This window comes from Scyliorhinus torazame, chromosome 9 (assembly GCF_047496885.1).
Source record: "Scyliorhinus torazame isolate Kashiwa2021f chromosome 9, sScyTor2.1, whole genome shotgun sequence".
NCBI classification, from domain to species: domain Eukaryota; kingdom Metazoa; phylum Chordata; class Chondrichthyes; order Carcharhiniformes; family Scyliorhinidae; genus Scyliorhinus; species Scyliorhinus torazame.
Genome location: NC_092715.1, coordinates 135,111,770 through 135,124,149, shown reverse-complemented (window position 1 = coordinate 135,124,149; position 12,380 = coordinate 135,111,770). Strand labels below are relative to the sequence as shown.

Here is a 12,380-nt window from a genome sequence, read left to right as displayed (position 1 = left end):
CCATCTACACCTCCCACTGCCTAGAGAAAGCAGGCAGCATAATTAAAGACCCCTCCCACCCGGCTTACTCACTCTTCTAACTTCTTCCATCAGGCGGGAGGTACAAAGGTCTGAGAACATGCTCAAACAGCTTCTTCCCCACTGTTACCAGACTCCTAAACGACCTTCTTATGGACTGACCTGATTAACACTACACCACCGTATGCTTCACCCGATGCCGGTGTTATGTAGTTACATTATGTACCTTGTGATGCCTAATATAATATTATGTATTTTATTTTATTTTATTTTCATGTACTCAATGATCTGTTGAGCTGCTTGCAAAAAAATACTTTTCACTGTACACGTGACATTAAACAAAATCCAATCCAGGTAAGGACGACAAATATCCTTCCCTAAAGGACATTAGTGAACCAAATGTGATTTAACTACAATCGACAGGGATTTCATGGTCATCTTTAGACTTTTAATTTCAGATGTTTATTGAATTCAAATTTCACCATCTGCCATAATGGGATTCGAAATCTGGTCCCCAGAGCTTGACTTTGGGTCTATGGAATACTAGTCCAGCAGCAATGCCACTGCGCCACTGCCTCCCATCATCTATACTTAGAAAATATATCCTTCTCTCTCTTCTTGAACAGAAGTATTACATTGACAACACTCCAGCAGAATTTGTTTTTCTAAGCATTAAAAAATTACAGCCATAGCCTCCACTATTTCTTCTCTGACTTCCTTCAATTTTGTTGACACTTGCACTTTCACCTTTAAGTTAACCTATGGTCTCAAGCTCCATCTAGAGAGGCATTTCAGTGCAGTTCTAAGTGAGAGTGGCGTTGTTAGTAATGCTTTTGCACTGTCTGCCTGTTTCTTGTGTGTAAGATTCCACAGCACTATTTAAAGAACAGCAAGCTTGGTTTCCTGGAAAGCACTATACTTCAACTAACACGTAACACATAAACAGATAAATGGGTGATTTATCTTGTTGCTGTTTGTGGAATCCTGCAGAATGTATCTTGAGTGCAGTTTTTGCTTACAGAACAACAGTCACTGTATTTCAAAACAATTTGTTGTGACGTTTCTAAGAAACATCATAAAATCAATGCTTGCATTTGTGTAGCGCTTTTTCAGCTTTTAACCGAGATGAACAAAATGTCCAGCAGGTTGTGTACAATTATCACCAAAGTCACTGAGGATCAAGTGGAATATTATAGAAGTATTGAAAAAATTTAAAATATGTTTGAAGTGTTATCACATTTGATTAAGCAGTAAATTGTTGCCACAAAAAATAACTTTCACAAATCTGCAAGATTTTTTTTTAAAAATTATATAAACCGTTTGATTTATGTCTTGCAAATGTCTGAAAATAGAAAACAATGTTACAACAGATAATACAATTGAAATTTTGTGAGTTCCCCAAGCGTGCCCTAAAATATTACAAATGCTAATTTAGTTCTCTTTTTGTTAAGGAATTTTATTAAGGACCATACTATTAGCTATGAGAAATACAAGCAGCAAGTATGAAGACTCGGCATCACAATATGTGCTTACCTTCAATCCAGCTCAGACAGGAAGATTGCCCATCTATTAGCCGTAAGCTGTTTACAGCTTTAAGTGAAATGACTTTGAGCCATCTCAATCTACTTTGCAATGAGAACAAGTGGACAGAACAAATAGCGTTTAATTTGTCACAAATTGATATTAAGTTTGTCAGTCCCATTCAGAAGGATTCCAATATCATTCCGATTGGTATTGAAAATGGGATAAAACAGTGATCACCCTTTGAGGGGATAAGCACATTAGAAAAATATTTCCTCTCGCAATTTTGTGCTCACAACACTGTAGACTTAGCTGAAGAATTTCCTCTGATACTTTTTAGTAAATTTATTTATTAATTCTAAAATGCTTTTACAATTTTGTTGAAATAGAATATTCAAGCAATCTTGCCCATCACTGAGGAAAAGAAGCTTGAAACTGCATCTTGCATTTGTAACAAATGCTCCAGAAATTACTTATATTGACATTAGATTATGCAAAGGCTATGTGTCCTGACATTATCACGACCATAGTACTGAAGACATGTGCTCCAGAACTCGCCTTACCTGTAGCCAAGCTGTTCCAGTGCAGCTACAACACTGGCAATTACCCGACAATGTGGAAAATTGCCAAGCAATGATCTGTCCACAAAAAGCAGGACAAATTCAATCTGGCCAATTACCAACCCATCAGCCTTCTCTCGATCATCTGCAAAGTGATGGAAGGTGTCATCGACAGGGCTATCAAGTAGCACTTACATAGTATTAACCTGCTCACTGAAGTTCAGTTTGGGCTCAGCCAGGGCAACTCAGGCTCTGGCCTTATTACAGTCTTGGCACAAACAGGCAAAAGAGCTGAACTCGAGAGGGAAGCTGAAAGTAACTGCCCTGAATATCAAGGCAGCATTTGAGTGAATGTGGTATCAAGGAGCCCTTGCAAAATTGAAGTCAATGGGAATCAGGGGGGAAACTGGTTGGAGTCATACCTAATATAAAGGAAGATGATTGTGGTTGTTAGAAGTCAATCATCTCAGTCCCAGACATCGCGGCAAAGGTTCCTCAGGGTAGTATCCTAGGCCCAATCTCCTTCAGTCACTTCATCAATGACCTTTCTTCTAACATAAGGTCAGAAGTGGGAATGTTTGCTCATGATTGTGCAATATTCAGTACCATTTGCAACTCCTCAGATATTGAAGCAGTCTATGTCAATATGCAGAGAGACCTGGACAACATTCATACTTGTGCTGATAAATGGCGAGTAACATTCCTGCCACACATGTGCCAGGCAATGACCATTCCAACAAGAGAGAATCGAATCATCTCCCCTTGACATTTCATGGTATTGCCATCATTTAGTCCCCTACTAGCAATATCCTGAGAGGTTACCATTGACCAGAAACAGAACTGAACCACAAGAGCAGGTCAGAGGCTGGGAATTCTGTGTGTAACTCACTATGACTCCCAAAGCCTGCCCACCAGCCACAATTCAAGAGTGTGACTCTAGAATACTCTACACTTGCGTGGATGAATACGTTCCAACTCAAGAGAATCAAAACCACCAAGGACAAAGCAACTTTCTTGATCAGCATCCCTTCCACCACTTTTAAACATTCACTCCCTCCCCCACCGGCAAACGGTGGCAGCAGTATGTACCATATACAAGGTACAATACAGAAATTCACCAAGCCTCCTTTGACAACATTTTCCAAACCCGTGACATTTACCACTTGGAAGGACAAGGGCAGCTGGAACATGGGAACACCACTTGCAAGTTCTCCTTCAGGTCGCACAGCATTTTGACTTGGAATAATATTGCAGCTCCTTCACTGTCGCCGGATGAAAATCCTGGAACACCCTTCCCAGCAGCACTGTGGGTGTACCTATACCAGATGAACAACCAGAGTTCAAGAAGGTGGCTCACCACCATCTTCTCAAAGACAGTTTGGATAATTGGGGATGGGCAACAAATGATGCCCTTGCCAGTGAAGACGACATCCCATGAAATGTTTTTAAAATGTGCTAAACTTGGAAAATGCATTCTACTCTACAACTTCATTGTTCTGTACCATAAGTAGTGTAATAATTCCAAAAGTGCAAACATTAAAGTAGCAGATAAAGAACACCCTGAAAATTGAACAGCAATGAGAAAACAGTTCTGGTTTTGCAAATACATACTCACAGCATTGAGCATCATTGATCATTAAGAACACGGAGCAAGAAATATGCATTTGACCTGTTATACCCAGAACTTCGACAGACCATGTAAAGTGCATCATATGTATAATATAATGTGGATAGCACAATTGCTCCACAACTCCAGGGTCCCAGGTTCGATTCCGGCTTGGGTCACTGTCTGTGCGGAGTCTGCACATCCTCCCCATGTGTGCGTGGGTTTCCTCCGGGTGCTCTGGTTTCCTCCCACAGTCCAAAGATGTGCAGGTTAGGTGGATTGGCCATGATAAATTGTCCTTAGTGTCCAAAATTGCCCTTAGTGTTGGGTGGGGTTACTGGGTTATGGGGATAGGGTGGAGGTGTTGACCTTGGGTAGGGTGCTCTTTCCAAGAGCCGGTGCAGACTCGATGGGCCGAATGGCCTCCTTCTGCACTGTAAATTCTATGATAATACATTCTACCTCACTTTGGACGACGATATGGAGACGCATTAATGAAACAGCACTGGTTAATTTTGCAAAGAGATTTCAAGATAACCTGATTGAAGTTATCAAGAAAATGGATATAATTGCAAATTGATCCTGACAAACGATTCAGATACAAAGAGAAACATTTTCTTAAAATTCTACTTACTATGAGAGAAAAAAGCTTTTCCAACATCTCTAGTCTTGCTTGAAGCATGCAACTTTGAATATGTCTCCTAGTTTGTCAATGACATTCTAGATTAAATGTGTTGTTTATATCTATACCATTCAGTCATTTTAAATACCTGGATCATAAGACAGTTCCAGTGAAGATTATAGGTTTTCTTCTTTGGAAGTAAATCTATACTCAGAAAATAACAGTTATTGAATACCCTTTTATTTAATCTATTAACCCAATAAGCCTTATTCATAATAGTCTTTGTCAAGAATCAAAATAAAGTTTGACTTGTTGATTTTTCACGCATAATATAAGCAATATTTTACTGGGAATTATTCCAAATACACATTTTAATCAGAGATCTACTGAGGTAGCATTACTCCCTAATAGGAACAAGCTGAGCCTCCTACATTATTTCACAACCTGAAGGAATTAGACTCAACATTTATGATTGTTTACTTGCTGGCCAAGAAGGTTGATTGGCAGTTATTAGCAGTTATCATATCATTAAAAGGTTGTTTATACTAATAATTATTACGTTTAAATTTCTGGGCAATTAGTATGCAAATACAACCACTTCATGGAAATCATGGGGAGGTTCAGGGTGTGATTCTGTTCCACAAGGCAAACTGCAAACAACACATGAAGGCCCAGAAACTTGATGATTCACAACTTGGGAGTATTTTTTCTTTGCTACAAGCTGCTGGTCAATTTGAGGATTAAACTGTCCTTCATTCAGATGCTTTTCCTTTTGTTACAGACCGGGGCTATTATTTGTTGCACATTCAACTTGCTATATGATTCTATAGTTCTAAGACTTAATGTTAATGTTAAGGTTAATATGTCAGAACCAGTGCCAAATATAGCAACCACATATGTGAAAATATCAACATTTCTTGCAGTGCCCAATTTATGAGTGGACAATAATAATAAAAATAAAAGTTATATTTCAACAGTTATGACTGCAAATGATAAAGTAACATCAGAACCTATTTCAAACTGCTGCAAAAATACACATTACTCTTTTTAAGTACAAAATATACTCCAAGCATATAAAGTGGAAAATGTCACAGCCAATCATAGAATATGCTCCTAAATGTCCAGAACTCATTGCTGGCAAGCTATCTGCTCAGTCTCATGCAGAAATCCAAAGCATATATTAACAGCTGTCTGGTAGTACAAAACTTGAGTATTACTAAAAAAGAGACATGTTGAAGCTTTAGACTTGTATTCATTAGGACACTATGCATGAATATCAATATAAGGGGATAACAGCAATTGATATTGTTTGAGGAAAAAGTGCTGATTGGTTGACAAATAAACTCTGGTAAAGGTGTTATGATGGGGAATGCACCATATGACTGACAATTAACCGTCAGGCATTGTTTGAAATTTAAACCATGCAGCTTGACTCTGATTGGCCAAGGCATTGCCCTGCGGAATGAACCAGCAAATGGCTGTCACTTATTTTGTTTCACTGAGACAGGCACAATGTGTGTACATGTTATTTTTGGTCTGTGAAGAACAGGCCATTAATACATGTAGTATTAATACAGGTGTATTAATACATGTAGCTTCCAGTCATGCCACACTGCAAACCCAGCTGGCAATCTTAAATTATTTTTTCAGCATAATTGTTAACATGCGAGGATTATTTAGCAAACATTGCCCAATTGCAGAATCACATCTAATGTTGGTGACTCTTTTGAGTCTATTTGCCAACCAATCAGCAATTTTTCTCATACAGTATAAATTGTTGTTTTCCCCTTAAAATTGGTATTCTTCCATAGTGATCTGATGAATGCAAGGCAAGAAGCTTTGATGTGTCTCTTTTTTCAACAATACACAAAACATATATTGTGAAGACACTTTCACAAATAGACCCATGTGTGAAATCTTGAAGAAGTCAAAGAGGCTTCAAAGGACAAGTTTAATTGTATACAATTTGGTAATTTGGTTCCAATATGGTTGGGGGCAGTATGATTTCCATTTTTTTTACTCTTATGTGATGTGACTTTTGCAACATTTGCTTTTTGAACATTCTTTTCAAAATAGAATGTCATGAAAAAATTGCTCACCGAATCATAGAATTGTTACGATGCAGAAGGAGGTCATTCTGCACCAGCTCTCCAAATGAGCAATTCATTTAATGCTATTGTCTCGGCTTCTCCCTGTAACCCTGCACATTCTTCTTTTTCGGGTAATAATTACAATGTGATATCAAATTCATGGAAAAGGGAAATATTTCATGCAAACATCTTTAATGGTATAAAATAACATCTTATCCTATAGCATAAAGTAACATTTATGTCACAAATCAAAGCATGAGTGGAACAGGACATATTGATGTTCAAGTGATTTAAGGGCAGTTGCCTCTTACCTCCCAGAGGTGACGACTGTTCCTGAGAGCTCCAACCTGCACCTTTTCCCTGGAGATGGCAACTCCCTGGTAAGGTCCAAGCCAGGTGCCCTGTGGAATGCGTTGTGCTGCACAGATGCCATAGCCCAAGCCTGGCACAGTGCTCGTACACAAGCACACCTCCCGGGGCAGCTCACGCAACCCGCATGGCACATCGGGTGGCGCTGTGGCTGCACTGCTGCTTGACCCCACGAGGCGGCGCAGTGAGTGGAGTGGCCCATGCATTGGGCACTCGCCATTCCGATTGTCAGCACACATGTCACAGCCTGAAGAGAGAAGGACAATGTAGATTAGCCAGTGGAGGAAGACAACTTAGCATACGGAGCAAGCGTGGCTTAGACTGAATGACTAGGACGAGGTCATAGGTTAATCTGGCAGCAAAGGGTGTAGGTTAGACTGAAAGGCAAGCAAAAGAAAGAGATTTAATCAAGTCATAAGTGCAATGGCAAGTTTGACTGAGTAGCAAAAGCAAGCATCTTTCATTGAATGGCAAAGAAAGGAGAACTGATGGGAGACAGGTTAGTCTAGACAGCAAGAAAAAAGAACTGGCAAATCAGATTAGGCTACCACAGTACTAGTGACTGTATTTAGATTTATGCAATGTATTTAACGTTAAAACAACTCAAAGTACTCTATACCACGGATTGCTTATTAAAGTGTAGGAAATGTTGGGTGGAAAAGTTGATCATGAGCAAAGGAGTCACACTTGAACAGGCTGGATGTAAGGGAGTGGAAGAGGTAACCTGGGCGCCAAGGCTTCACTCCGTACTTAGTATCAAGGCAGAGGGACAGGTTAAACTAGACGGCAAGGAGGAAAGGCACATTACAATGACTGGTCCAGGAGAGGAAACTGGCTTCGCTTAGTGAGGAGGATAAGAGGTGAGGATGCGTGCCAACACAAAGGGCTAATTGGAAAGGGTTGTAAGGGGAGAGACGGAGACAGTCAATTAGTAGACGGCAGAAACAGCAAATGTCAACATATCCCTTCCTTATTACAATTTACAACAAGGGTTAAAAACTTTATTTATTATACAGACTTCACCAGTGCACTCACGGGGGAAAAGACTCCGGGATTTATTTTTAAAAGGGCAAAATGAGTATTGCATATTTTTGTTTCGCTTTCTTAAAGCAAATTTATTTTATAGCTTTACAAAATCACGTTCCCTTATGCACTTTCCCATTGGAAAGAGGAGTAGGGTAAAATCGAGAGGAAAGTTGCAACTTTAACAAAAATGATGCTGGCAGATATTGATGTGTTGAAATGTTGTAACTGGATTTTCGGCGCTGTTGTTTACGTATCTAAAGAAAAACATTAAAAAGTTAAGAGCATTGCAGTTTTTTAAAAGTCATTTCCAGGCGTGTCCGATGTATTGAATTGGTCTTTAATTTGTTACTTGTGCACTTTTTAAAAAACATTTAAATTTGGTCTTCAAGGCTTTTCTCGGCAACTGCTCTCTGGCTATCACACAATAATTTATGCAATAAATGTGAAAATGCACATCTCTAATCATTAAATGGTTCAGTTTGGGTATGTTCTGTTTCATTGCGTGGTTAAACCCGAAGTACTTGTACTGTCCATAACTGCAGTCAGTGTGCTAAATCACCTAGAAGGTTGACAGCCCTATTCCAGGCTGCAGCCTGTTGTGAACACCACAAAGGGGATCTCAGATTAGTCTCAAATTGCCACTCTCTTGTTACCTGCATCATGCATTCTGCCCCTGTTTGAAACTTCCCCATTTAGTACATTTCAGAGCACTTTGAGGATCACCACTTGCGTCTTTAACAAAAATGATGCTGGCAGATATTGATGTGTTGAAACGTTCTAACTGGGTTTTTCAGCGCTGTTTCTTGCCTTTGCCACTATTGCGCTTTTTCTGCTTGGTTCGGAAACTTGGGAATATGCACAAAACTATGATTAAATGGGACCATCCACTGCAATGTGGCGGGGAGACGGCTGAATCCAATCTTTAAAGTGGCAAGAAATTTGCGTTATTGCGAAAAGAGCTTGAATTCAGCAAAAGAATCGGACACAGAGAATGTGCAAGGAATGTCCCATTTCCCAGTATTAAGTACGACAGCAAATGAATTTCTAATGTATGGTATAGCTTGTCGCTTAATTCAATTAATTTACAAAGGTGGTAAATCATTAGGAACTTGTGGTAAAAAAAGCAGCCTCGATAGCTCCACACAAGCACTACAGTTTCCGACCATCAGACATGCAACAGACAGACCAACAACTTAGAGTAGCCTTCCAAATCCGATACTTCATTTTACTTTAGAAACATATCATCTACCTGACCCATTTTAACTATTATAATCCCGATTACTCAAGGCTCCCGGTGAGAATGTTTGTAAGAAGCTGCCTCGCAAAAAATATTCTTCATGTGGAAACCTTGGGTAAGTAGTGTTTTGTATATGGTATATAAGCAAATGTTACAGTTCAGGGTGACTCAAAAGATGTTGTGAACAGGGACAGTGGTGTGTCAGATGCTGCTCTGGAAAGACAGTGGCCGCTCGGGTTTCACAGTCAGTGAACTGCTCTCTCTGCAGCAAAACTTGCCCTTCACTTTCTTCTCTGAAGGTTTGTTGGTCTGTCTGTTGCATGTCTGATGGACGTAAACTGATGGTCGTGTGGAGCTATCGAGCTGCTTTTTTTAATGAATGGCCCAAAGAGAGAACAAGATTGGGACAAAGCGAAACTACCCTTTCCCTCCTCGCTTTTCGGCTTTCTCACAGGGCCAGGGCCTCTTTCCCGTTCAACACCAAACAGCGCTCGCCCGACTCTTCCTTCTCAACTCAGCCAGAAGTTTGCAGCGACCGAGCCACTTTCAGTTCCATTTGGATCATTAGCTCGCTGCGGGGTGATTATAAATGCAAAGAAAAATGTCCCTTTTGGACTTTCATTGATAGACGGCTAGACATTGTAATGTTTCCGGACAAATAGGAGGAACGATTTTTAGAGCTAAATAAAAGTGTATTCGACATTGTGAGATATTTTTATGTTGGCTGTGTTACAAAGCGAGAGATGGACACTCAGTCAATGTGCGTATGGATATTGAAACCGTTATCCCTCCATTGCCCCACATTGAAACCACACACAGGAAACATCAACAAATCCCAGCTTTGATGTCTGAGTTAAACAGCCCCAGACTCCTTTCTGCCTGCTTTAATACAACTCTAGAATCGCGTCTCGTACAACAGTCGTCCAAAATGTTCAGGCATTCAGCCCGGCGGAACTATAAGCCTAAAACTGTGCACTTGGTTTATTGCGGTCAACATGTTTAAAAGTTACAATACATTATACACCTGGAGATACCAGTCTTTGGTCAGATCAATATTTGCACAGGAAATCAATTATATGTTTTTAATTGAATTTAGTCCCATGATTGTAGATTCTCCTATAAACCTCATGTAAACTTTTTAAAGAGTTGTACATGTTGTCAAGCATCACTCGGATGTTTCCTTGACGCATTACAGTGAGACAGGAATGATCAGGAATTACCATTAAAAAAATCCCCAATGTCCAAAGATCGTGTGTCTCTTACTATGAAAAAAATGTTTTATTGTTTCCCGTTAGTTTGCTCACAGCTTGTTAACTGAAGTACTCCCAGGACAAATTTTAAGTGGGTAAAATAATACTTAGCAAAGTTCCTTTATACTTTACGTCTAATAATTGGTCATCATTATCGGCATCCACAGTTTCACCCTTGGTGTGTGTTCATTGTGAAATATTTGAACAGCAATATTGAATATTCTTACCTATTTTAAATTGACAACTACATATGGTTAATCTAAGGCACCAGGACAATGACCCAGAATGCAATATAGATGGCATAGGCCTTTGCCAAAACATAGGATAAATATATCTCTAATTAGTCAATATGAGAAAATTATTTAACTATCTAAGACATTTGTTTTGCTTTCAATACAAGATTGCATTAAAATGGCAGAATAATGTATTCGAAACCTGTTCACGCACCTGTCTGCATTTGAGGCACTGGCCAATATACCAAAGTACAGATTCTAACGTGTACCTCACTTGGTAAGTTCCGATCATAACATGTATATTATATATATGCATGTATCAAATTTCTAATATGTTCCATCAATTGTATAAATACTACACCAGAATCATGAATGATTTATACTGATATATGAATTATATTATCTTGAATTGCAATACAACTGAAGAAAATAGTTGTGATGTGAGTACTTTTGTCTCATTCGGCTGTGCCTCGCTGTGTTTGCCTCCCACTGTTCGGTGTGTTCCTTGTTACAAAGATGAAGACTGGAGGCTGCACGGTGCCGTTGGGCAGCTGATTGGATTTTACCAGGCTGACGGAGTTTGGGGGTGGGGGGAGGATGTTCAGGGGCGGAGGGGGTGGGGGGGGGGGGGGGGAAGACAGATAGGATTTTTAGATAAAACTACGGCTGGTCCCTAAGAGACCCAAACAATACCGAGATGATGAATAGCATCTCTGCGGCGATCGATCGGTGCCCTGATACAGTCGATTCGGCCAGCTTTCTCCAGAAAACTAGTGGCAATTAATTGTGTCTTGTCCGCTCATCGCTCATCTTTGTGTGGCAGTTATCGATGGAGATTAGTGCTGATGGACCATTTTATCACGTTAAATAAACATTCACCACCTCTCAACCAAAGGAAATATGGATAATAAAGCTATAGTTAGAGGTGGTAGTCATTCTTGAAATGACCGTTTAGTTTATGGAGGATAGGTGCTAATTTGACATATTTGATCATGTAGGTTACTTTATTTGGAGATGCTGAAAGGATACAGGATCTGGACGGTGGGTGACGTTTATCAGTTAATTCTACAACTCCAGGATCCATCTCAGTCTTACAGTAAAACCTTTCCCTGCTTTCTGTTTACCTCAGCATCTGTAAAGATCTTGCTCATTCATCCAAGCTGCTATATATATGAAATGAGTTATCTCAGCTTAGCTGTTGAAAAAATATCGATCAAACAAAAAAGTATATATGGATTCCAGAAAACAAATGTTTTTCCTGAGTCTGTCGGTGATAGAATTATACTCCTGCATCCACGCCCCTGTCAACTGGTTTCTATGTTCAACTGTATTTAAGTAAAAATTTACAGCACGATCAATGGGTGCTTTGCAGAGTGTGAGTGTTTTTAAAATCCATGCCTTATGACACTCAGGACTGATCTAAAATCACGTTTGGTTTTACACTCTTCAGGGTTTTCAAATATATACACTTCAGCCCTCACTGTAATCCTGATTAATGGCAGATTAAAAGGACGTTCTCATCCCCTTCATTGTCTTTTTGACAGTTTGTCCTGTCTGCCACACCTGACTCAATCATACTCCACGTAAAGTTGTGCCTTACAGCATTTTTAAGTACTCGGAGCATCGTTTTTAAGTTTGCTGGAGTACATTTATCTTGATGTGAATAAAATGCCATTATTCTGAGGTATTCACGATCTGATCTCTATTGTCGAAAAAATACATTTTGGCTGAAAATTCCTCGCAGAGGAACTTTGTCTGGTGATGATATAGATAACTATCCTCAATAATTATCAGGAAATATGTGAACAGTTCGCACAGGAGCGAGGGGAGGATAGATGCAAGCGAAAC

At 39.6% G+C, this 12,380-nt stretch overlaps 1 protein-coding gene across 1 annotated transcript in view; it reads right to left on the bottom strand.

Moving 5' to 3' along the window:
• Positions 1-12,380, bottom strand: part of prdm6 (PR domain containing 6) — a 397,085-nt gene that overhangs the window by 382,895 nt on the left and 1,810 nt on the right. Inside the window, exon 3 of the mRNA XM_072516543.1 lies at positions 6,729-7,033. Within this exon, the coding sequence (XP_072372644.1) occupies positions 6,729-7,033 (305 nt within the window). The remainder of the gene's footprint in view (positions 1-6,728; positions 7,034-12,380) is intronic.